We start from the raw sequence: 27,006 nt of genomic DNA on the forward strand, positions 1-27,006 counted from the left end.
GACATGTTTCAGTATCAATTGCACTCAGTTTATTTTTTCAGACGCCTTTTTAAAAGACTACAGTTGAAAAATGTGTGTATTATATCTAAAACTGAGTGCGGGTGTTAATGTCCAGCCCTGGTCCCACAGCCTCTAATAACACCAGTTTACCAAACCATGCTCTGCCCAGTGCTGGAATCAGTGCAGAACTCTTCTTGTGTGTGTGTGTGTGTGTGTGTGTGTGTGTGTGTGAGGTGTGTGTGTCTGTCTGTCGGTCTGTCTGTGTGTCTGTCTGTCTCTGTGTCTGTGTGTGTGTGTGTGTGTGAGGTGTGTGTGTGTCTGTCTGTCTGTCTGTTGGTCTGTCTGTGTGCGTGCGTGTGTGTGTGTGTGTGTGTGTGTGTGTGTGTGTGAGGTGTGTCTGTCTGTGTGTGTGTGTGTGTGTATGTGTGTGTGTATGTGTGAGGTGTGTCTGTCTGTCTGTGTGTGTGTGTGTATGTGTGAGGTGTGAGGTGTGTCTGTCTGTCTGTCTGTGTGTGTGTGTGTGTGTGTGTGTGTGTGTGATGTGAGATTTGTAGGTGTTTAGGAATCTGTGAATGAATCCAGATATAGACAGTCATGATTAGGCTTTCCGCAGATGTGTGAGAAATGTGTTTATCTCAGTTTGAAATCTTGTGTCATAACCATAACAATGATAGCATTAGCATGATAGCAATCTCTCCCTCTCTCTCTCTCTCTCTCTTTCTCTCTCTCTCTCTCTCTCTCACTCTCCCCCTCTCCCCCCCCCTCTCCCCCTCTCTCCCCCCCCCCCCCCCCCCTCTCTCTCTCACACACACTTTCAGAGCAAGCAGTGTGTGTTGAGCCTGAGTCTGCTGGCACTGAGAAACACACAGAAACGGCCGATCAGCTTCATCATCCCAGCATGGAGGTAATGACTAGATGTACAACGCTCTCTTGAAACCGGCAAGAGTTTGTTCTGTTCTTCTCTCTTCGTTTAATGTAAGCCGATGTTGTCGAGTAACAGCACTGTGGCTCTGTTAGTCCTGATGCGTGTTTGGAAACATTACTCCCACAGAGATTACATGCTAGTTGTTTAATATAGTCTTACTGAGTTCATCCCTCTCTACTGTTCTCCCTCTTTCACATTAGGATCAGCTGATAGTGATGGCAGAGACGGTAAAGGCTCCATCATCCATGCCTATAAGAAACTGTGAGTTTTGCGGTATTTCTGATTGAGTTTATTCATATCTTCTGGTGCTCGTGTGTCTTTGTGTGTCCTGTATATTGTGTGTGTGTGTTTGTCCCTGTTTGCTCCTGGTATTAAGATGTGTTTCGGTCGATCGGAGCACTAGTAGACGAGGGAGACACATTCCCGTTCACACCTGGTGTTTTAATCCGTCTCTTTTGTCCACTTTCAACCATTTCTGTCCTGATTTCTTCGAGGGGAGGGTCTGTGGGCGGAAAAAACTCACGCAATTTACATATGAACCCGACGGGAGACGACGGAAAAACACACGGTGAGCATCAGCTTTAGTTTCTGCTCCGACAGCCGATGATCACGCCGAACGCTGCGAGTGTGTGTTAGAAATCAGGAATGTGGAGAGAACGTTGTGTTTGGTACGTTTTTCATCTTCAACCCAAACTTGAGTCTCCAGCCGATAGTTTACAGCAAATCCCGTCTAGCTAGCGCGTTTCCCATAATGTCCGCGCATTAGTGTCTGTTTGAACACACTCGACCACAAGCGTTTTTACGCTACGAAAGTGTTTACGCTAAACTTCTTGTTGACGTTCAAAGTGTTGTCAAACAAAACGGAGGCTAGCTCGACCCTCCCTCCTCCTCATCCCAGCCCCTCCCCCTCCCTCCCGTGCTTCCTGAAACAGTCATGAACGTTTCCGATGTAAATTTGCGTGTTCCTTCTCCTTTTCCCTCTTCTTTGCTATTTGTTCATTGAAACGTCGTCTCTTTGGTCGAGTGTCGGCCATATCAAAATTCAAGAGAATATAATTGTAACGTTAGTTGTTGTCGTTGTCTAGGACATCTCTCCTCTTGCTAACTTCCCTCTTCATGCTTCTCTCTAGCCTGGTTAAAACCAGACCATTCTCAGTAGTAACTGAGTTATGGTCTGGCAAAGCTTCATTAATAACTAATTTCCAAAGGGGCGTCACCAACGGACGTCGCTCAAATGCCGCAATGCCTCAATTGGATAGACCTAAAACCAATCAGAGCGATCGTCATCGTGTAAAGCCATATGCACCTAAGTTACACTACGCCATAAAAGTATGTACTCTTTTTGTGAAGAAAAAGTATTTACTTTTGAATGTGTAGCAAAAAAGTAGGCAAGCTTTGGGACATACTACTTCGTCATCTTTATCGGACGGATCTGTCGCGTGCATCCTGTCACATAAACTGCCCTGTCAATCATCGTGTCACAGTTAAAATCCTCTATTAAATCTAATTTAATTTCCTTCCGTTTCAGAGAGAAATGTTGTAGCACGTTCATCTGCCAGTGGGTCTTTCATGGAGACGGTCCTCATGTGTTTGCAATTTGAATATAATAATGCATTTAAAAGTTGGTGCGCTTCACCAACGGACGTCGCTCAAATGCCTCTAGGCGCAATTGGATAGACCTAAAACCAATCAGAGCGATCGTCATCGTGTAAAGCCCGCCTCAACGTTTCTGATTGGTGCCGCGATTTGGACGGATTAGAAATGGGCTTGAATGGGCTCTTTGCCAGACTACTTGCAGAGCAAATCTAAATTTGCCGGAAGTTGTCTGGGTTTTCAGACAACATGTGCATGGGCATGCGCACTAACCCCCCAACCCCCACCCCCAAATCATTCTTGTCGGTTACTGGCTGGGCCAGTTTGTTTTTGTTGCCGTTTGTGGAGCCTGTGGTGTCTACAGAGGCCGTGTGTTTCTTACAGTGTGTTCAGGGAACAGGCAGCTAGCGGATAGTGAAGAGATGTTTGCTGGATGTGACAAAAAATGTTTTGGCCTAAAAAACGTGTGACGTCGCTTAGAGCACCTTTAATACCAGGGGTAAACAGGGCCTGTGTGTGTGTTAATATCTTTGTGCCAGTTAATGTCACTGCATGTTTGAGTGTTTATTGATATATAACTGTGTGTATTTTGTTGTTCTGTTGTGTTTGTTTTTTTAATATAGTTGTGTGTCGTTATTCTATCTTTTATGTAGTTATTTTGTGTGCTTTGGTTTTTACATGTACATTTTATAATATAAATTAATACTTTTATTGAGCAAGGATGCATTAATTGCTGAAAGTGGTAATGTTATGAAAGAGTCATATCGTCACCTTCCTAAAATAATTGCCTAAGTCATTTTTCAGGTTTCTCAGAAAACAAAATAACTTCAGAGGTTCGTTCTTCTTGATGCAGCTCCCATCTTGAAAAGCTTGTAAAATTGCCTTTTAAAATTGCTTGTAAAATCTTTTGACTTAGGCCAAATAAAACGGCCTAAGTCACACTCTTGACATAGGCCATTACACTACAGGGGTAGAACTGCATGATCTGTTCAACTGAGGATGTGGGGATTTTACCAGAGGTGGCCAGCATCATGAGGAGATGACTTGTGCAAAAAAATCATTTTTGTCAAAAAATGACTTAGGCAATTATTTTAGGAAGGTGACAATATTTCAAATAAATGCTTAGAAAGAAAGAAAAGCATCATTAAAATGTATCATGGTTTCCACAAAAATATGAAGCAGCAGCACAACTGTTTTCAACACTGATAATAATCAGAAGTGTTTCGGCATATTAGAGTGATTTCTGAAGGATCATGTGACACTGAAGACTGGAGGAATGATGCTGAAATTCAGCTTTGATCACAGGAATAAATTACATTGAAAACTTTCACAATATTACTGATTTTACTGTCTTAAGAGACTTAAAAAAAGTATCAACCCCAAACTTTTAAAATTGTTATTATTCTGTTTTTCTTTCATATAATTGTTTGTTAGTGTTGTTTTATGTGGTACTGTTCTGTTTTCATACAGTTGTGTGTTTTTATTCTGTGTGCATTTTTTTTCTTCCAAATAGTTGTGTGTTGTGCTGTTCTTTGTGCATTTGTGTGTGTGTGTGTGTGTGTGTGTGTTATTCTGTGTGTATTTTCGTTTTACACAGCTGTGTGTGTGTTTATGTGTTGTTATTGTGTGTGTATTGTGGTTTCCTACATCTGTGTGTGTGTGTGTGTTGTTCAGGCTTTAAGCTGGACGTGGGAGTGTCGTCGTGTCTGCTGACTCCCTCCGCCTCACCAGGAGCCGCTGAAGAACGAGGGATGAATGAAGGAATGTGAGTGTCACACAGAAACACTGAGACACAGTGAGGGAAGAGTGTAGAGGAAAGCCTTTGTTTGGGGGAAGAAGAAGAAGAAGAAGAAGAAGAAGAGTCTCTGTAAAACACCAACTGACCTTCCAACAGGATCGCCAGAAGTGAATCATAATGTTATCATTGAGTTATGATATTCAGTTCTCTTCAGCAGACATGTGGTGATAACGCTTTACTATGAGGTTCATTAATTAACATTAGTTAATGTATTAACTAACGAACTAACAATGAGTAATACATGTGTTACTGTATTTATTAATCTTTGTTAATGTCAGTTAATAAAACTACAGCTGTTCATTGTTTGTTGATGTTAATTCACAGAGCATTAACTAATGTTAACAAATACAACTTTTGATTTTAATAATGTATTAGTAAACGTTGAAACTAATATTAACTAAGATTAATAAACGCTGTACATGTGCAGTTCATTCTCAGTTCATGTTAACTAATGTTAACTAATGATGAACCTTATTGTAAAGTGTTACCCATGTGTTTATATGAATCTCATGTTCCCTGTGCATGATATTGATGTGTTAATATGAATGTGTTGTTGTGTGTGTGTGTCTCAGAGCTGGTTTTGTGAAGCTGGAGGCCGGTGGCTTGAGCCCGGTGGACTGGAGCGTTGCAGACGTGGCGAGTTACTTCACGGCCGCCGGGTTTCCGGAGCAGGCGCACGCCTTCAGGACGCAGGTGCGCTCAACCACATTAACCTTTAAGCGCTCACTCATACGTCTCTTGTAACGATACATCGTTATATCGAGATACACAAATGCGACGATATGTTTAATTGATGTAAACGGTATGATTTGCAATGTAGAGCTAGTTTTATCCAAGACTCAGTTTACTGTATTTATAAGGTATAATTCACCCAAAATTCGCAATTCTCACCCTCATGTCTTTTCAAAACCTGTAAGATTATTTTTCCAACTGTATTTTATGAAACCTGAGATATTTCTGTCCATCCATTAAAGGCCATTCCTCTAAAACTTCAAATATCCAAGAAATGTCATAAAGGCATCATAAAAATAACCAATCCAAATCCAAGTCTTCTGAGGAAACACGGTGGCTTTATGTGATTCACAACGACGCTCGCACTGTAGTAAACACGGATGTTAAAACGTTTTCGTGACGTGTGAAAACAACATGAGTAAATGCAGAATTTACAATCATGGGTGAACTAACCATTTACAGTTTGAGGATAGTCATTTGAGCCCTATCCGTAATTGTTTCTCATGGGGTCGAAGTTAGTCTGTGATTTTATTGCTGTCTGAATCCAGAATGTCAGTGTTTTTCTCCCTCCACACGAGTAAAAATCCCCGGCCAAATTACCCACTGCTTTTTGACGAACACCAAGGTCGTGTGGTGATGTAATTGCCGTCCGAATCCACATCTCCGAGATCAGTTTAAAATTCACTGTTTAATCCACTGCCGAGCACCGTATTGTACACCGCAAACGTATTATACGCACTTCTATGAATATGCAAATGAGCCCCGCCTCCACTCACTCACTCAGCTCAGAGATCCACTCGTTGACGATCACACTTTGATCTGATTGGTTACAAGGTAGTTTGTGACGTCAGAAACACCAGCGATTTCAAAGCGTGTTTTTGAGACGGTCTTTGGTTCACTGCAGTTTTAAGGAGAAAATACTCAGAAATGCTGTCGACTTATGAATTAGCACATGGTTTGTCTTAAAGCACATTAAAAACACCACACAGACATATAAACAACATTAAAAGCTGGATTTTCACTTTAGGAACAAAAAGGAGAAAGGGAAAAAAAGCACGTAAACATTTGAAATGGGCCGTTATTTTGGCAGAAATATATGCAATTAAATTTTAAAATATGTATTAGCTATATACAATTGTATACATTAAAAATAATAACCAACCAGCTTTATGTTTACCTCATGTAAATTAAAAAAACTTATTTCCACTAATTTCCATATTTTTAAAAAGACATCCATCATTTTGAGATAAAATGCAAGACAAAAAAAAAACACATTTCAAATATAGCGTGTCCAGCTTACTATTTTTAAACGGGAGATTTAAACAATTAAATAATAAATGGGACATTATTTTACTATTGTCAAGTTAAAAATGAATTTATTGTTATTATTCCAAGCATATGACATTTTATTGACAGCAGACAATCATGCGACTGACCACGAGTTCCCGGGTTCATAGGATCATCATAAATCACAGTTTCATCATGCACATTAATGTTTACAGACGTCCACATGAGGAACAGCGTCCTGAACAGGCCTTACGACATGCGTTCCTGCCATTAGAACTGAGATTGATTGCATTGATCATCTAAAGCGCATAATATGATCATTCAAAACGTTTTAGATGCTTTATTCTCATATTCTCTGTGAAGAGATCCAGCGAATGTTTCACTGACAGTACTACATTAAACTACTATATATAATGTTGAATATAATGTAGAATAATTAAATTCAATTCACATTTATTTGTATAGCGCTTTTCACAATACACATCGTTTCAAAGCAGCTTTACAGAAAATACACAAGTCCACATTACAATCCAGAGTGATCTGTTATCAGAGGAAACTCTAAGTTATGCATTTCAGAAATTTACATATACAAAATCACAGATAGCTAAAAATTTATTAATTTAAACAATGTAATCATTAAGGTAGAAACAATGAGCGTATTGAAGTAATGAATTTGTTAACAAATGATTGACATTTAGAAACTGTAGCATTGCTGCATGCTGATTCAGAGTTGAATTATGCAATTGGGGAATGCAATTTTTAATAATAATAATAATAAAAAACCTTCCTCCTTTATTTTGGCGTAAAATATTGCGCTAGTATCTGTATGGAATGGAGACACGAGTGTATCGTTACACCCGTTAAAGACTGAATGTGTGTTTCTGACAGGAGATTGATGGGAAGTCCCTTCTTCTGATGCAGAGGAATGATGTGCTGACGGGCCTGTCAATCAGACTCGGCCCCGCCCTCAAGATCTACGAGAGACACGTCAAGGTCCTGCAGAGGACACACTTCCAAGAAGACCAAGGTTTCTGCTGATACACACACACACACACACACACATATGAAGCGATTGTACAGGACAAAGCAACTCGCATGTACTTTTACCAAACAATACTAGTCCCAGAACTCACGTGTTCATAAACATGTTCAGGACGTCCCGAACAGGAAACATTTCTCGCTTCCCTCACACGCGTAGTCACACATACAAATGTATATCTTTTTTTTTTTTCAAACTGCCGTTGAAACTAAACAGAAAATGAAGCATGGAGAGATTTTGGGACAAAGACGATTAAAAAGAGTTTCTTTTTTAAGAAGCATCACCCATTTTTTTTTTGAAAAGCCATTTTTTTGGCTCTGTGGAGTTAATTCAGCTCCGATGGAGACCAGTGTTCATGACCTTTGACCCTGAATTCATTCCATCAAGTGGAGTTTTTTCTGCAGATCTTCTTCAGTCCACTAGAGGGCAGAACATCTTTTCTCAGTGTCCTCACTGGTTTCAATATTGCCACTGAAACCAAACAGAGGCTGGATGTTTTCCATAGCGCACATTCACTTTTTGTTAAAAATTTCCTCCAATGTAATAAAAAAAAAAAAACACTGTCTGGTTACAGTTTGAGAGACATCAATTCTGACTGGATGTTTGTTCTTGAGTTAATAACTCTTTAGCAATGACACGGATTCCCTCGTCTTCCTTCAGCGATGGACTGCGTTCTTTTTCCCTGACGTTCTAAAACGGAACTTAGAACATCCAATGTTCCATCCGGCGCTCTTGCATCGTCATGTGCGTTTATCACACGATCAAGTGGACGCATCTCACAGAGGATTTCCCTTTAAAGCCTGCAAGTGACTTTGACTCCTTTAACCTGGGATTCGCCGGCCGTATCATTGTGGAATATCACCATTGATGATGACTGCGCTTAACTTAAATGTAAATATCAATCATTTTTGAGGTGAAGTCCAAGTTGCGAAGCAATGAAGATATTCCTTCACCAGCAGTTGCAGAATGTGTCCGAAGCCATGCAGCTCTTGAACTGCACAGTCTGTAAAGTATATCTCAGCCCATCAGATATCACTGTTGTTAAATATTGTGGGAACTGAGAACTCAACTTGTGTAAAACAATCAAATAATAATGGAAGGGTCCATTTAACAAACTGACTTGGATGTGGAAACGGGATTACATTAGCTCCAGTGACTTTTGCATCGTTACACTTAATTGCACGTATCCGGATGGACCATCACACGTGGAAACGGGACTGTTACTGGTTCTGTCACTCGACGCTGAATGAGTTCCTCAAACTGTCATTTTATTTATTTCTTTGTATGTTTGTTTACAAAATAGTATCTTCGTTTTTATGACGTTTATGCCTGAAATGCGCAGAGGTTTATGGTCTAATGTTGCTCTTAAAGGGACAGTACACCCAAAAGTTGTTTCAAACCTGTATGAGTTTCTTTCTTCTGTTGGACACAAAAGAAGATATTTGGAAGAATATGGGCAACCAAACAGTTGATGCTAGCCATTGACTTCCATAGTATGAAGAAAAAACTGTTTAGTTACTCTTCAAAATATCTTCTTTTGTGTTCGACAGAAACTCATACAGGTTTGGAACAACTTGAGTAAATGATGACAGGATCTTTATTTGTGGGTGTACTGTCCCTTTAAGACCACACACAAAGCTGGAACTCATTGCAATGTTGATCAAGCCTCCATGATGAACTCTTAATAATGAAGTAGAATGTCAACAAACCCTTAACGATATTAGAAATATCCTCCGGTTTTAGCGAGTGTAATAAACACATATGGACGAGAAGCTACAGCCGCTGAGATCTAATATTCAAGGGTTTGCCAGCATAGAAGTAAAACGGTTCAGGCTGGGACCCGATTGTAAATGTCATCAGGATTATTATTACATATGTGTACCGTCAGCCAAACAAGTGAACATTAGACCGGCGCCCGCCTTGATGAATGTAGATGCTGCGAGTGTCCAATCGTTGTGCAAGTCATTGAATATCCAAGTGTTTCTTCATTGCGCTCTTTTCCAACGTTAACACTTCACTGTTCAGTTTCAGAGGAGCTTCAGTCTCAGAACTGAACTGAACAGCAGTTGTGTCTGTGTGTCTTCTCGCTTTGTAATGAGAAAACTGAAAGCTTTTCGATTACAGGCATTAAAAAGAACATTCCATATGACTTGTGTTTATGAATCTGTGTGTGTGTGTGTGTGTTTGTTGGATGAAGGAGAGAGGAATGTCTGGAATGAGCTGGGAGGGAAAGTGGGCAAACACATTCAAAAACAAAGGAAAACTTTGAAATAGTTTGACAATTCCTCAGTGTTTTGTGTCCATGTGCATGTAACGTGCACAGAATATGATTTATACGCGAGGGGATGGGTTTCAGACGTGCCACACACACACACACACATCTCGTCGGCATGGAGCCTGCGGTCAGCGAGAGCACTGCACTGAACTGAGGACTGCCCACCCGAGCGGGACTCCTGACCTCTGGGATAAGGATAGGCTGGTTTGTGTTCGTCTCGACCCCAGAACAGGCTCTCTTCCTCCGCCATGCCCGCCGCCGGAGCCTCAGAGTGAGTGTTACACGCTGAGCTTTGGGTGCGGGAGTGTGTTTGTGTGTGTGTTTACACTGTGTAGGTAACATTCGTCTAAAACACGATCTTTAGTTAAATATTTCAGCTCGCTGTTGAGTGTTATAGTGTTTATAAGGATCTTTTTCAGCTGATTCATGAGGTTTGATCGTGAAAAGTAATGTGTGTGTGTGTGTGTGTGTGTGTGTTTGTTTTGGTAGTTTGATCTTGGCAGTAGACATAACTTTGCTCTAAAAACAGACCAGTGTCACATGAAGAAACAGGAGACCAGACAGCAGTGTGTGTGTGTGTGTGTGTGTGTGTGTGTGTGTGTTCACATTAGTGCGATCAAGAACTGTTTTCATGTCTCATTCTCATTAAAACTCGGTTATAAAATGGCTTGAAACTTATGGACCAATATACTGCATTTTTCTCAGTTTTATATATATATATATATATATATATATATATATATATATATACACTATATAATTGTTATATTTACAGTATACATATATTTGTTATACAGTGTCTATATATATATATATATATATAGTTTTCTGACTGAAACCTTTCCCACAAAATGACTTTTGCGTTTAAAATGCTTTAATTCTGCCAGTTTCTGGAAGTTGATGGGTATAAAGTGCCATTTTATGCAGTCTATTGTCACTGTTCTTGTGCTGTTTAGTGTAATATTATTGTGCAGTCTACTGTAATATTAATATGCCATGATTTTCAATATGGCTGATTCTGAAGAAAGATTCAGAGAAACAGCATGTGCTGACTTGGCTTTCGTAAAGAGTCACGCATGTACTTCCCTGTATATTATTAATGTTGTGGAAAATTGGATTGTGTGTGTGTGTGTGTTGAACAGTCCAAAGTCAGAGGATTACTCCACTGCTATTCTGAAGCAGAAGATTCGGCCGAATCGACTGGTCGTGGATGAAGCCACCAATGAGGACAACAGTATTGTGTGCTTGTCACAGGTAATGTGTCTATGGTTGTGTGTGTGCTTCTGGTTGAGTGCTTTATAGCACAAAGATGAATTGTTTCAAACAGGATTCCCAAACATGTATATTCCTGCACTCTTAAATAAGGTTAAAAGGTTTTTTTTTTTTAAGAACCGTTTTCGATTAGCCAAAGTACCGTTCAGTGAACAGTTCGTATATAAGATAACATTGTTTTCTTCTTGTGAACTCTTGTGCAATGGAAAGTTTCCATAGATGCCAGTAAATAACCTTTATTTTCAGGGCTTGACATTAACTGTTTTGCTCAGCAGTCGCTGTGGCTAGTGGTTTTCAAAGTTACTAGCCACAATTTTGACATACCATGGGGAAAAACTGCCAAGTAGATATATATATATTTTGTCAAGTAAGTTTAATTGGAAGACAATTAAAAAAAAGAAGAAGATGAATTTACAATCTTACAGGTGTCTCTTTACCAATAATACAAAAAATTTAATAATGATAATTATTAAAAACAAACATATAAACAAACCATCCCATACCGACCTGTTTACATTGACTTGAAAAGGTATGATGAAGGAATGTTAAAACGTTACATTAACAAAATGATGCATTAATCCACTTGGTTTCCATCAAGATAACAGCTAAAATGGAGCCAGATTGTGTCAAACTGCTCAAATTCTCCCTTCAAACAGTCTCTAATTTGTTCCGAATGTAAAGTAGAAGACATCTCTCCAAGCCACAACTTGACAGTAGGACATTTACACATTTACATTTAGTCATTTAGCAGACGCTTTTGTCCTAAGTGACTTACAATTTAGGACTAAATTAAGCGAGTCATCGTTAAGAGGCAAAAACAACGCAAGAAGTGCTCAAAATATGAAGTTCAGGCATTGTTCAGCATAAGCCCGATAAGGGAGGATTAAAGGAAAAGGAAAGAATTTTTTTATTTTTATGAGGTTAAGTGCTCACACTTAAACTTGGCAGAAGAGCTGGAGCCTCCTTTTTCTTCCAGAACAACAAGAGTAACTTCTTGGATGCAAGCAGTTCGTGCTCCTGACGATGGATGCATGTGTTCAGAAAGTCCCAAAATGATGATTTGCACCCTAAAAGTTTCTGAAAGCACGCATCTTGGAGCAAAAAACAAAACTATGGGACAAATCAGCATCTACTGAACTACATTTGTCACAAAGAGGCGAAACACTTCTTCCTTGAGTAACACAGTCTGTGAATGACCTTAAATGATTAAGGCAGTGTCTGGAACTGATATGATGTTCATTAATATCTTTTAAACTCTTCTGCCTAGTTTCCTTTTCTTTCTCCCAGTCCTCCTTAAGAAATCTTGTAGAGGGAGAATTAAAGGATTGCAGCAAGTTAAATATAATCGATAATGCCTTTATACTTCCTTTACACTGATCAAGACATTTATCAATAATTGAGGGTGATGTAGTGTCCAATGAAGGTGTATGAGCACACATATAAAACTCTGTGGAAGTTTAAATGTCTGTTGCAGTTCACTAAAGGATGCCAGAAACCCATCAAAGAAAAGATCTCCTATAGTACGTATACCCAATCCTTCCTATTGCGTAAAGGTCCCATCTAATCTCGATGGCGTAAATGATGGATTCTTAGTCATAGGAGTTAGAAATGAAAGGGACTTTATCTTGAAATGTTTCCAGATCCGACGTATATATTCCCAATTATGATATTACTATTAAAGATGGAATGATTCAGAGTCACAGGAGAGAGATTCACCGCTCTCGGATTGTAAGGATAACTCTGATCACAAATTATTTGGAGCCAATCTGGAGGAACACTAAGATCATCCAACCACACTGAAATGTGTCTGATGTGAGAAGCCCAGTAATAAAGACGACAGTCTGGGGGTTGCCAGACCTCCCTCTTGTTTAGGTTTACAGAGATGCGCCTTCTTAACTCTGTGATTTTTGTATCCAAATAGATATTTTTAATTCCATCTCATAATTAGGCTGCTGTCACTTTAAGACCTGACGCACGGATCCATTATACTGATACACACGTGTTTCTTTCTCAACTGTTTACATTCACCTAAAACAAGACTGCCATTATGACATTATTTTGTGTGTTTTTGACTGTTTAATCGCAATAAGCAGCGAAAAATAACTCAGTTTAGTGCTGAGAGGAGGCTTTATGTGCCGCACTTTGGGTGTGAGAGCAAAATTCTGTGCAATATGCACAATCCCATGCCAAAATTCAAGTCCTGTACAACAACAGTATTCATCCAGAGCAAATGAAGCGAGTGAGAGGAGAGGGAGTTTGTGTGTCGCACAACAGTAGATAAATGCTGACTCGCTGTCGGAGAGATGAGAGAGAAAGAGCAGCTGGTATCATGTGTCTGATCTGCGGAAAATGAGTATTGGCGAATATGAGTAAAGTAGCGTTTCAGATGTGTATCGAGAAATCTATATTTGTGACAACACTACATTGCCTTTTTAAAAGAAAACAATTGAAAAAGTATATTATTTCTAAAATTCAACCCACCAAAGTGGCTAGTAGGAGTGACTGCGTAAAATCCAACTGGTGGGTGTTAATGTCAAGCCCTGTTTATTTGTAATTGTGTGTGTGTGTGTGTGTGTGTGTGTGTGTGTGTGTGTGTGTGACAGGTTAAGATGGAGGAGCTGCAGATGTTTCGTGGAGACACCGTGGTGCTGCGCGGTCGGAAACGGAGACAGACGGTCTGCATTGTTCTCACTGACGAGACGTGTGGCAATGAGCGCGTGCGCATGAACAGGGTCACGCGCAACAACCTGCGCGTGCGTCTCGGTGATGTCATCAGGTGACATCATGATGACATCAGGCTTTACTGCTGCCCCTGCCTTTCCCAGCAACACCATTACACACATTCATTTCAAACTGTTTCTCAGTGTTCAAGCCAAATCTACTGTGGTACTCACACGTGTGTGTGTGTGTGTGTGTGTGTGTGTGTATGTGTGTGTGTGTGTGTGTGTAGCATCCACGCCTGTCCAGATGTGAAATATGGGAAGCGCATCCACGTTCTTCCCATTGACGACACTATCGAGGGGCTGACGGGAAACCTGTTCGATGTTTTCCTGAAGCCGTATTTTCTGGAGGCCTACCGACCGGTCCACAAAGGTACACACACACACACACACACACACACACACACACACTCAGTCAGTTCTGGGTTCAGGTTTGATAATGAGTGTTTGTTCTGAATCTGCTTTGAGCTTTAGATTGACATTTGAACAGCTGGGGTTTAGATAAGAAGCAGGTTTAGGAAAGGATTAGACGATAAGCCAGGGTTTTGTAAAATGTTTGCAACATCATTATTTTGCACGCTTAATTACCAGAAAGGTTTGGAAAGACACATAATTCATCGCATCCATCACTGCCGATTTATTGAGGAACTTCAATCAAACTTTTAATCACTGCTAATTGTAACGAATGAAGTCCACTGAAGGCAAGTAGTAGTGAGAACCCAAATGAAATTTATTCCAAACCGTGATCAAACCAAAAAAAACAAAGACATGACGAGGCATGGCACTCAAAACAAGAGCAAACTTACAGAATAACAGGAAATATTCAATACTCCACAAAGACACAGGGCAAACGAAGGCTTAAATACACACAAGACTAATGACAAGACAAGGGACACCTGTGGACAATTAAACAATCAACCAATGACAACATGACACAACAGACAAGGGAACACACGACAGACAAGAACAAGGAACAAGAAACAAAACCCACAATGTGACACTAATAATCTCAAATTATTGGCCAGTTATTATGTTACTAATATTTTTATACTATTCTAGTATTTATTAATACTTTGGCTTTTATTTTATAATATAATTTTTAATTTTCAATTTTAGTTTGAAATTTTATGCATTTAAAAAAATATTTCTATTAATTTCTTATTAATTAATTTTTATTTCAGTTTTATTACTTCAGCTTATTTTATTTTGATTAGCTGACAAGAAAACCTTTCTCAGTTTTTTTTTTTTTTTTTCTTTAAGGGTTTTCATCTGATATTTATAGTTTATTCTACTACAGCTTTATTTAAATTAATAAAACATGATTTTCAATACTTTCAGTTCTGTTAACAATAACAATGCAACAGATTATTATGCCATTTTTAAAAAAATATTTCTATTTATTTTTAATTGATTTTTATTTCAGTTTTATAACTTCAACTTATTTTATTTTGATTAGCCTCCAGGTAAACCTTTTTCATTTTTGTTTTTTTCCTTTAAGGGTTTTCTTGTTTTTTTAAAAAATAAATAAATAAATAATTTTTACTACAGCTTTATTTCAATTAATAATTTTTTTGTAATAGTTTTATTTTTGTTAACAATAACAACAATGCAACAGATATGGACTAGATTACTGCACACCCGCTGGTCTACACAACATTTCCCATTATGCACCAGAACTGAACATGATTTAGTGTATTTGACTCTTTCTGCAGGCGATATCTTCCTGGTGAGAGGAGGCATGAGAGCAGTGGAGTTTAAAGTGGTGGAGACAGACCCCGCCCCTCACTGCATCGTTGCCCCGGATACCATCGTCCACTGCGAGGGAGAACCAATCAAACGAGAGGTGAGTGTGAGGTCACCACACCTGTACGGCTTCTCCATTGTAGCGCTACACCACGTGATCATGTGATATGTCGCCGGTGTCAGGATGAGGAGGAGAGTCTGAATGACATCGGGTACGATGACATCGGGGGCTGTCGGAAACAGCTGGCCCAGATTAAAGAGATGGTGGAGCTTCCTCTCAGACACCCGGGCCTGTTCAAAGCCATCGGAGTGAAGGCAAGAATCACACTATATAACACTCATCTAGACATCATGTCCGTTTCTAAATAAAGAACATCCCTCGCTGTGGTTCCTCAGCCTCCGAGGGGGATCCTGCTGTACGGTCCTCCCGGGACGGGGAAAACACTGGTGGCTCGAGCTGTAGCCAATGAGACGGGAGCTTTCTTCTTTCTCATCAACGGTACAAACACACACTCTGGCACTGAGAACGCATCAAACTGACTGCACTGACATCATTGGATGAGAACAAAACTTGGACAATATTTTGTTGCATGAATATCTGAACGTGCAATATATCAGAAGAAAGAACAGAGCCTCTACTTTTAAACAACAAAAAGTTTTATTCTAGCTTCATGCAGTCTTTTATTCAACACACTTGAATGTGGGCGTTTCATAAATAAATAAAAAAGCAACATTTTGAACAACTTTTTTTTTTTTTTAGTTGCCAGCCACCGCCAGCATTTTTGATAATTTTCACAAAACTTTTGTGGACCCTGAATATTTTGTTGTATGAATATCTGAACATGCAAAATATCAAAAGAAAGAACACTAGCCTAATCTTTTAAACAACAACAAAATTATTCTAGCTTCATGCATTCTTTTTTTTTCAACACTTGAATTTGGGCGTTTCATAAAAAACAACAACATTTTGAACAAAAAGCTGATTTTTTTCGATAAAAGCATTGCTTATGCATATGTTGTCGTCTTATAAAATAAAATAAAAAGATTTTATCAGCTTTTTGTTTGAAATGTTGATTTTTTTTTTACAAAACGCCTTTACAAAAAAGAATGCATGAAGATAGAATTAAACTTTTTCTTCGTTTAAAAGAAGAGGCCAGTGTTCTTTCTTTTGATATATTGCATGTTCAGAAAAACAAAATATTCAATATTTAAAGAAAACACTGGCAGGGAAAGAGTTAACATTGTCATATCAAACACTCAGAGTTATCATGACAGGAATGTATTTACCTTGATCCTTGTGACAAATGATTTTGTGGACAAAACAAGTAGAGCCAAATATTGTATCAATAACATTTTGATGATGTATTTCCATTTTCCAGGGATTTAACCCATATATGAAAGATCAGTATATTAAATGGTTTTACAGTATGTTTGAAAATACATTGTATTAATATATTACAATATATTGAATAATACATAAGGAATTGCCGCTTTTCATATATTGAAAAATATGTGAGAATATATTTACTAAAATATATCATAATATATGTAATTTTATATTCAGTAATACACTTCATAATATATAGATGTATATGTGATCAGATATAGTAGTGCATGTGTAATGTATTGCAGATATATTTACTCCTGCATCATATACATATATAGAGACATATATAATGTTATGAATAATGTTCCCCAGGTCCTGAAATCATGAGCAAACTCGCAGGGGAGTCTGAGAGCAACCTGAGAAAAGCTTTCGAGGAGGCGGAGAAGAACGCGCCTGCGATCATCTTCATCGATGAGCTGGATGCGATCGCTCCGAAGCGAGAGAAGGTGAGGAGAGGCGTGTGTGTGTGTGTGATGGTGTGCTGTGTGTCAGAGGTGTAATGGCTGATGTGTGCAGACTCACGGCGAGGTGGAGCGCAGGATCGTGTCTCAGCTGCTCACGCTGATGGACGGCCTGAAGCAGCGCGTTCATGTGGTGGTGATGGCGGCCACCAACAGACCCAACAGTGTGGATCCCGCTCTACGCCGCTTCGGTGCGAACACACACATGCACATATAATAGACATTCATGCTGGCTAGGCTACTACGTTTTTGCTACTATATTTGGCTACAACATTTTTAAGTTACCGGCCATTCAGAACTTCTACTAGCCAAAAAAAAAGAAAAAAAAAAGAGAAATAAACCAGATTAATTCAGTTTATTTCTTTTTTCTCTCTCATTTTTCTTATATATTTATATATTTTCTTATATGTATGAATATTCATTTGATTCAATTCAAAATTGATTTATTGGCACGACTGTAAATAATACAATATTGTCAAAGCTTGGAATACATAGAAATTAATGTATGAAATCCAAATTTTATTTTATATATATATATATATATATATATAAATATAAATATAAATATAAATATAAATATAAATATATATATATATATATATATATTGGTATTTTTATTATTATTATTCAAACAAAATCCTGTCATCCAGCATCTCCTCCCTTCCTCTTTCACCCTCATCCTTTTCACCAAAAATGTGTTTTAGATGGACAGATCAATTCAGTACAAAGAACATAAAAAAGTAGGATGTTGGAAAATAACAGTCTTTTCTGTTAACCAAATGTTTTTTAATCTACGCTTTTGCTTCAGTGCAAGTGAACAAGCGCGCCGTTATTTGCTGCGTAGTTTCGTGTGTGTTCAAGTAAGCCAGATATGAGCAGATTCTGCGCAATACGCTGTATTTAATATATCACGGTGACTCACGAGTTCAGTATATGCTCTAAATCTGCGCAGATTTGGTTTAAACGAACTTCCCCAGCAAAGTGAGTAAACATAATAAAGAAACACGCCACATTGGCCTGTGAGTTTTACCTGTATTTGGCGGGTTTGCGGGTGTTAAATTTAAACCCCGATTGGCCCAAACGCACTGTCTAAAGAAAGGTCAGCTGTAAGTGCTGATTTGTCTCCTCACTGCAGGTCGTTTTGATCGAGAGATTGACATTGGCATCCCTGATTCCACCGGCAGGCTGGAGATATTACAGATTCACACCAAGAACATGAAACTATGGGAAGATGTGGACCTGGAGCGGGTGAGAACCAGAGAGTGATGGAGGTCTAATTCAGGGGTTTTCCCAGTCCTTCACCTCCCCGCTCTGCCTCTCTTATCAGTCATGCTCAGTTGAGGGGTGTGTTACATTCAACCGTTAGTGCACTGCCTAGGGTATTCCACCATCTTAAGTATCTAATCCGAAACAGGTGTGTTTATGTGGCTGTCCGCGCGAGTAAAGTGTGTGAGACACGACAGTTACAAGTCAGTGATGACTACGGGTTGAATAAGACAAAAATAAATGTTTAATATAACGAAATATACACATGTATATTAAATGAAAGCATGGTCATTTATATTAGATTTATTTACAGAAGCATATTATGGCCCCTTAAACTCCTCTAATGTGCGCGACTTGAGTTAAGGGAGTTTGTGAAAGTCTCCCTGTAGTGAAAATCCAGCTTTTAATGTTGTTTATATGTGTATGTGGTGTTTTTAATATGCTTTAAGACAAACCATGTGCTAATTCATAAGTCAACACCATTTCTGAGTATTTTCTCCTTAAAACTGCAGTGAACCAAAGACAGTCTCAAAAACACGCTTTGAAATCTCTGGTGTTTCTGATGTCACAAACTACCTTGTAACCAATCAGATCATAGTGTGATCGTCAACGAGTGGATCTCTGAGCTGAGTGAGTGAGTGGAGGCGGGGCTCATTTGCATATTCATAGAAGCGCGTATACTAAATGAGGCAAGGGTGTCGAATTACATTCAAGCTACTTTAATGCTTGACTTTTAAATATGTTATTTTGGTGATCAAAGATGAGTTTTAAGGGATAAATGATTGACCACAGGGGGACTTTAAGTGAACTTCAATGGATATCCCGTGTTTAGGGATTAGTGAACACTGCATAGGGACCCTGTCAATCGGGACGCACCCGAGTTCATGGCGCGAGATCATGATCTGAATCAGGTGTTAGATAAGAGAGACATACACACTGTGCAGAGCGGGGAGGAACGATGAACCCCTGGTGTAATTCATGTCTGTCTCTGTGTGTGACAGATTGCGTCTGAAACACACGGGCATGTGGGAGCAGATATGGCCGCTCTGTGTTCAGAGGCAGCGCTGCAGGCCATCCGCAAAAAGATGACCTTAATCGACCTGGAGGACGACAGTATCGATGCAGAACTCCTCAACTCACTGGCCGTCACCATGGATGACTTCAAGGTCAGCTTCAGCGCTCACACACTCGGAGCCAGACGACCAGTCTCTTACTCAGATGTTGCTCTTTCATTGATCCACAGACATGACAGAGATCTTGATGATGCATTTAATTATCAATTTTTATCAGATGTTTCTGCTTAAATTCGTTGGGAGAAATAAAAACAGACAAAATTAGAAAAATGTATGAATTTACTTGAGGGAGAGATGTAGGAGGAAGCCACTAAAGGGACATGGTGATGGTAAAAAAAAAAAACGGATGGGAGGATGATTTGTATTTCAATGCTTTTCCATTCTCTCACAAAACTTTTGTGATGAAAATAATATGAGATGGAAGGAAAAACTATATTTCAGTGCTTTTACGAGCAAATGAAAAGCTTCTCTGGGGGAAAGCAATAGTTCTGCAAGCCAACGCAGAAGCATTTAAACTATTTTTCCTCCCATCTCACATTTATTTCAATTGTCATGCCACTTCGTAGATGTACCGTGGGTTTAATGTTGTAAAAAAAAAATATTACAACCATTTTTTTTCTGCGTTTATTGTCATACTCCAAACTTCGAAAAGATAAAGTTGTAAATACACTTATTTATCTCTTTTGGAACTCATCGTTTGAGATTACTGGGGTCTTTTCCCTCATAATAAATCATGTGTCTTAAGCAAAAGCTTTCATTTGCTTTACATTTATTGTTCTTTTTGTCTACCGGCAACAGTTGATACATTGGAGAGATCTCATTAGTGAGTAGCATCTGTTGTCTCTTCCAGTGGGCTCTCAGTCAGAGTAACCCGTCTGCGCTGAGAGAGACTTTAGTGGAGGTTCCTCAGGTGAACTGGGAGGACATCGGAGGACTCGATGAGGTGAAGCGAGAGTTACAGGAGCTCGTGCAGGTAAACCACAAACACACACACAATACACACACATACTAACAGGCAGGGCCACACCTGCCAATGGCTTAAGAAAATGTACTGGGTGTGTGTGTGTGTAACCAGTCATGAGACATATATGAATCCTTATTAAAGTTCCAAAAGTTATTCAGTCAATTCAGCAATGAGTGCTTGTGCTTTGATTGTGCTTTGTCTTTTGTCTTTTGTTGTTTGATTAACATTAAAAATACAGACAGCAGCAGAAGCGAATGCACGGATCCAATATACTGTTACACATGCATTTTGTTTCTCAACTGTTTACTTTCGTTGACTCACTTGCTAAGACTGCCATTTTGACATAATTTGGTTTGAATATGTCTGTTTAACAGTAAGATATGAAAAAGCGCTCAATTAAGTATTGGCTAGCTGAGACGTGTATTTCTGGGCAGGCGCTTCTGATGTTTACACACAGAAAACTCCATCAAAGCAAGTAATGAATTGAGTTCCCATCATCTTAAGCTTAAATATTTAAATTGGCAAGGCTTGAACTTCCATCATGATGCAGCACCCGAGCGTTGTTTACTTTTGTTCACGTTCATGTTCTCACAATTTTTCAGTATTAGAATTCATAAAAATGTTACTGGCCATTGACACCGTTTCACATACTCACCGACACCGATTTTTACTCATTTGGCGTTTGGCAAGTGTTCATTTTATGTGAAGTGGCCATTCACAATCTCTCTCTCTCTCTCTCTCTCTCTCTCTCTCTCTCTCTCTCTCTCTCTCTCTCTCTCTCTCTCTCTCTCTCTCTCTCTCTCTCTCTCTCTCTCTCTCTCTCTCTCTCTCTCTCTCTCTCTCTCTCTCCTCTCTCTCTCTCTCTCTCTCTCTCTCTCTCTCTGTAAAGTATCCTGTGGAGTATCCTGATAAATTCCTGAAGTTTGGAATGACTCCATCCCGAGGGGTTTTATTCTACGGTCCACCTGGTTGTGGCAAAACCCTACTAGCTAAAGCCATTGCCAACGAGTGCCAGGCTAACTTTGTGTCCATTAAAGGTACGTGTGTGTGTGAGAGAGAAGAGTGAAGTTAAAAAAGCATAGGATGAGTGTGTGTGTGTGTGTAATCTGTTCCATACTTTGCACTGATTGCAGGCCCAGAACTGCTCACCATGTGGTTTGGTGAATCAGAGGCAAACGTCAGAGATGTGTTTGATAAGGTGAACAAACTCCTGCTGTTTTACATGTGGTTTTAACATCATCATGGTTCTCAAATGTGTTTCCTCTTTTCCGTGACCACTTGTGATTCTCCAAGAGAAGAACTGACTACATACACTGTCGTTGAAAAGTTTGTGGTCAGTAATAATGTTTGTTTTTAAAAGAAGAGTCTCATTACCAACCAGGCTGTCGCTAAATGGTAATATTGTGAAATATGATTACAATTTAAAATGTTTTCTATTTGATTATATTTTAAAAATGTAATTAATTTCTGTGATCAAAGCTGAATTTTCAGCATCATTACTCCAGTCTTCAGTGTCACATGATCCTTCAGAAATCATTCTAATATGATGATTTGATGATCAAGAAACATTTCTGATTATTATCAGTGTTGAAATGGTTGTGTTGTGAAGTCTGGAAAGCGTGGAAGTGTTTTTTTCAAGATTCTTTGAATAGAAAGTTCAAAAGAAGCATTTATTTGAAATATAATAAGTTTAATTCATAGTAATAATAGTAATATAGTATAAAATATAGTAATAATTTTGTAACATTATAAATGTCTTTACTGTCACTTTGGATTAATTTAATGCCTCCTTGCTTTTTTTTTAAAAAAAACTAAAAATCTTAAATTGACCCCAAACTTTTGAAAAGTAATGTATATAATGTACTAACTCACTCGTTTACAGCATGTTAATTCAATAAAAAAAGTTTTGAGTGATATCCAGACACATTATTCTTCACACTATAACTACAGTGTGGCCAAACGTGCTTTAACCGGTTACCTTAATGTTCCACTCGAAGCGTTCTGAACTCCGTTTAGAATTTAGAGACTGCATTCTCACTCAAACTGTGTCACATGCTGCTTGTGTTGCCGTGGTAACAGGCCCGGCAGGCGGCCCCGTGTATTCTGTTCTTCGACGAGCTGGACTCCATCGCCAAATCCCGAGGGGGGGGAGCTGGAGACGCAGGGGGAGCGGCTGACCGGGTCATCAACCAGATCCTGACCGAAATGGACGGGATGAGCGACAAGAAGAACGTCTTTATCATCGGCGCCACCAACAGGTAAAAAACAACAACTTGAGAAGTGGATCAAGTGAGGAAAGGAGTCAAATCCCGTCTGTTGCTCTTACAGGCCTGACATCATAGATCCTGCAATCCTGAGACCCGGCCGCTTGGATCAGCTGATTTACATCCCTCTCCCTGACATGGGCTCTCGCTCCGCCATCCTACGCGCAAACCTCCGCAAGTCCCCGGTGGCTAAGGTCATTCTCACACTCACACACACACACACACATCTCCACATGAAGCCCCCCTCTAACGGTGTGTTCCTCAGGACGTGGACCTGGCGTATCTGTCCCGGATAACGGAGGGCTTCTCGGGAGCGGACCTGACTGAGATCTGCCAGAGAGCCTGTAAGCTGGCCATCAGAGAAGCCATCGAGGCAGAGATCCGTGCGGAGAGACAGCGCCAGGAGCGGAAAGACACTGCTATGGTGAGTGTGTGTGTGTGTGAGAAAAACACTGTCTCCAGCCGCGTGTGTGTGTGTGTGCTGAACACGGATTTAGAGAGAGCGGTAAAGTCCTGGTTTCCTAAAGGACAGCTGACTGTTTTATAAGCTGGTCTTGGCCAACAACAAAGCTAAACTCAATGAAAAGCACACATGTATAAAGAAGAACACACACAATGAATGTGGCGACTGTTGGAATGGAAATATTTGTTGTTAGTTAAAAGAATATTGTTGTTTGTTTACTCGTCGTTTTTGTGAGTAATTTAAGATGAAGAAGCAACACTGATGTCAGATTTTATTACTAATTTTAAATATTGTATTAAAATAATCTTGACAAACAGTTTAGGAATTTTTTTTTCCTTACTCAAGTTATGTTAGCAACTATTGCTAAAAACAAAAACATACATAAACTAGTCAACCTCACTAATCAAATGTCAAACTAATGACCATTCTGACTAATCCCTTGTGTCTGACGTCTCTTAATTAATATCCCCTGTAGTCAATAATGCTATCCCTTAAAACTCGTCTTTGATCACCAAAATGACATATTTAAATGTTTTTTTCCGTGAATTATTCATGCCTTAAAATATCTTGAATGTAACTCGACACCCTTGCCTCATTTAGTATGTACGCGCTGCTATGAATATGCAAATGAGCCCCGCCTCCACTCACTCACTCAGCTCGTTGACGATCACACGTTGATCTGATTGGTTACAAGGTAGTTTGTGACGTCAGAAACACCAGCGATTTCAACCCGTGTTTTTGAGACTGTCTTTGGTTCACTGCAGTTTTAAGGAGAAAATACTCAGAAATGGTGTTGACTTATGAATTAGCACATGGTTTGTCTTAAAGCACATTAAAAACACCACACAGACATATAAACAACTTTAAAAGCTGGATTTTCACTACACATTTTATGTTGTGTGTTTAGAGTGTGATATACAAAAACGTGATTCATACCTGTGCATTATATCTTCATGACTGTTTCCAGGATGATGATTATGACCCGGTGCCTGAGATCAGAAAGGATCATTTTGAGGAAGCCATGAGATTTGCTCGTCGGTCTGTTAGTGATAACGACATACGCAAGTACGAGATGTTTGCTCAGACTCTTCAGCAGAGCCGTGGATTTGGGAACTTCAGGTACTCAAACACATAAACACACAAATCAACATGCAGCAGTGCTACAGTTTCTAAATGTCATAATCATTTGTTAACAAACAAGTATTCATTACTTCAATACGCTCATTGTTTCTACCTTAATTATTACATTGTTTAAATTAATACATTTTTTGCTATCTGTGATTTTGTATATGTAAATTTCTGAAATGCATAACTTAGACAGTTTCCTCTGATAACAGATCACTCTGAATTGTAATGTGGACTTTAAAAGCGCTATACAAATAAATGTGGATTGAATTGAAATCAAAGGTAGCTCATGTCATACCTCGTTTTGTGATGTAAATAATCTCTGTCTTTCATCCTTTGCCTCGTCGTCAGGTTTCCTACAGCGGCTCAGTCAGGTGGAGGTCAAGGGTCAGGCCAAGGCTCCGGGGGTCAGTTCAGAAATGATGGAGATGATGACCTCTATCAGTAATCAAGGTCAACTCTCCTCGACCAGCCCAACACCTGAGAGAAGAGATGAAACCCACTTGTGACTGAAAATCAGCACATTGTGATTATTAAATGAAGAAAAATGAAGAATATGGGCAACCAAACAGTTTATGGACCCCGTTGACTTCCATAGTATATTTTTATATTTTTTCATTCTGGAAGTCAATGGGGTCCAACAACAGTTTGGTTGCCCATATTCTTCAAAATAACTTCTTTTGTGTTCGACAGCAGAAAGAAACTCATACAGGTTTGGAACAACTTGAGTAAATGATGACAGAATCTTTATTTTTGGGTGAACTGTTCCTTTAATAGTAGAAACAACCAATATCTGTACGTTGTCTTTTTTTTCTGACAGGGATTATAATCTCTTTTAGTTCTGCGAGAAACGAATGGCAGAAATATTTAATTGAATCAGTGGTGTAAATGTAATTAGTTACTGTACTTGAGTATAATTTTGGCTACTTAGTAGTTTGACTGAGTCAAAGACTTTTATTCTCTACTTTTTTAAATAAGTAAATGTACTCTTTACTCACATACATTTGTGATGAGTAATGCAATTACTTGTTAAATTATGCATGGCACCTAACTTTTTCTGCAGCAGTTTATTTCTGCTACAAAAGAAGTGATATCTCCATCTACAGGGAATTGAAGGTAGTATATTTTGTGCGTTTTAGCCTTGTTTAGCCACTTTACATGAGTGCGAGTGCATTAGCAGGTGTTTCATATATTAGATGAGGACATGAATGCAGGCATGTCCAGTGCAAGTAGGCTTTGACTACTTAATTTTACTTAACATTAGTGTATTTATCCATTATATTGAAGATAACTTTTTGAAGGATATTGGTTTACTTATGCTCTTTTTGAACACTTGAGCTTAACTGAGACTCGAGTGTCTGTAGATGTTTAAGAGGCTGTTGTGTCGATCTTGATTCATTGCAATTTTGAAGTGTTCAGTTTTATTTTAAGTGAATAAACGTGTGATTGCTCTCCTCAGAAATCAACTCTTTCATGTTTCATGTCACATGTCACTGGCATGCTTTGAGCCGTCTTAATAACTGTTAAAATCAGATACCATAATCTCCGGTTTCACAGACCAGGCTTAAAATAGTCCCAGACTGACATGCATGTTTGAGCCGTTTTAACTGAAAGCATGTTAAAATATGTCAGTGCCATTGTTTTGTATCAAGATGCACATCATGTTTTTTTTTCCTAAGGCACGTACATTTATAAAAGCTACTTAAATGTCTTAATTGAACTAAGGCCTAATCCTGACTTAATCTAAGCCTTGTCTGTGAAACCAGGCCTAAGATTTTTACTCGAGTCGTATTGGAATTGGTGACTTTTTGGAATTGGAATTGGTCATTGTTGCTGTTTACTTTACTCCAGGTCCTTTACTTTTCAGGTACTCTTTACACCTCTGAATTTTAAGCCTATTATTCACATTAAATGATAAGTTGATGCTGTTAAATACATGTGTTGATGTGATTGTGTGTCTGACAGTAATAATAAATTATGCCCCCCTGCCAGCTCTTTCTCATATTTAGCCTAATTCATGGGTGCCTGATCTTGTTCCTGGAGATCTGCCTGTTCAGATCCAAGCCTGATCCAACACCTGTCTGTAAAATGACTTATAAAGATCTCAGTTAGCTGGTCCAGTTGTGTTTGATCAGGGTCTTAAATGTCACCATAATGTATATAGATTTTCAAAACGAGACAGTAATCTCAACTTTGTTTAAAAGGTTCAATTAACTTAAGCTCAAGTAAACATTTGCCGCCTAAATCCTTACCATAAAACAAATTAGCAGATCCACTCGTCTGCCATCTTTTAAGAATCGCATTAAATAAAGAGAACCAGAGCGAGTTGACACTGACCGTTAGTTTTTGAACTTCTGTGGCAGAAGCATGGACAGCTCATCAGGTAAACAAAATTAAGTCCGTTTTATTAAAGTCCCTCTGTAGTCTATCATTTTATCCCTTAAAACTAATCTTTGATCACCAAAATGACTTATTTAAATGTTTTTGTCCTTGGAAAAAATGTCTTCATGTCTTAAAATAGCTTGAATGTAACTTGACACCCTTGCCTAATTTAGTGTAAGGTTCTATGAATATGCAAATGAGCCCCGCCTCCACTCACTCAGCTCAGAGATTCACTCG

General features: G+C 38.9%; 2 protein-coding genes across 3 annotated transcripts in view; both read left to right on the forward strand.

Moving 5' to 3' along the window:
- Window positions 1-9,520, forward strand: part of samd1b (sterile alpha motif domain containing 1b) — a 16,023-nt gene extending 6,503 nt beyond the window's left edge. The window contains exons 3-7 of the mRNA XM_084105783.1: window positions 819-904; window positions 1,126-1,186; window positions 4,193-4,283; window positions 4,889-5,009; window positions 7,224-9,520. Coding sequence (XP_083961909.1) covers window positions 819-904; window positions 1,126-1,186; window positions 4,193-4,283; window positions 4,889-5,009; window positions 7,224-7,373 — 509 coding nt within the window. The 3' untranslated portion in view covers window positions 7,374-9,520. The remainder of the gene's footprint in view (window positions 1-818; window positions 905-1,125; window positions 1,187-4,192; window positions 4,284-4,888; window positions 5,010-7,223) is intronic.
- A 187-nt stretch (window positions 9,521-9,707) lies between these two features.
- On the forward strand, window positions 9,708-25,849 carry LOC311077367 (transitional endoplasmic reticulum ATPase). Of its 2 annotated transcripts, XM_084105782.1 has the most exons (20): window positions 9,708-9,920; window positions 10,792-10,903; window positions 13,525-13,697; window positions 13,872-14,014; window positions 15,354-15,484; window positions 15,568-15,699; window positions 15,781-15,883; window positions 17,084-17,217; window positions 17,288-17,423; window positions 18,368-18,480; window positions 19,500-19,664; window positions 20,422-20,544; window positions 21,425-21,572; window positions 21,669-21,733; window positions 22,615-22,793; window positions 22,864-22,993; window positions 23,065-23,223; window positions 24,230-24,381; window positions 24,739-24,858; window positions 25,035-25,849. In XM_084105782.1, the coding sequence occupies exons 1-19, from the start codon at window positions 9,898-9,900 to the stop codon at window positions 24,833-24,835; spliced, it is 2,418 nt and encodes an 805-aa protein (XP_083961908.1). In that variant the 5' UTR covers window positions 9,708-9,897; the 3' UTR covers window positions 24,836-24,858; window positions 25,035-25,849. The 2 variants fall into 2 exon arrangements, with proteins under 2 accessions (XP_083961908.1, XP_083961907.1); XM_084105781.1 differs by having other exon boundaries at window positions 24,739-25,849.
- Window positions 25,850-27,006: the final 1,157 nt, after the last annotated feature.

This window comes from Abramis brama (assembly GCF_963993115.1).
Source record: "Abramis brama genome assembly, chromosome: 2".
NCBI classification, from domain to species: Eukaryota; Metazoa; Chordata; class Actinopteri; order Cypriniformes; family Leuciscidae; genus Abramis; species Abramis brama.

Coding starts and splice junctions, on each gene's coding strand:
- LOC311077367 (XM_084105781.1), top strand. CDS start 9,898: ATGCCCGCCGCCGGAGCCTCAGA. Junction 9,921..10,791: donor CCCGCCGCCGGAGCCTCAGA/GTGAGTGTTACA, acceptor TGTGTTGAACAG/TCCAAAGTCAGAGGATTACT. Junction 19,665..20,421: donor TCACCATGGATGACTTCAAG/GTCAGCTTCAGC, acceptor TGTCTCTTCCAG/TGGGCTCTCAGTCAGAGTAA.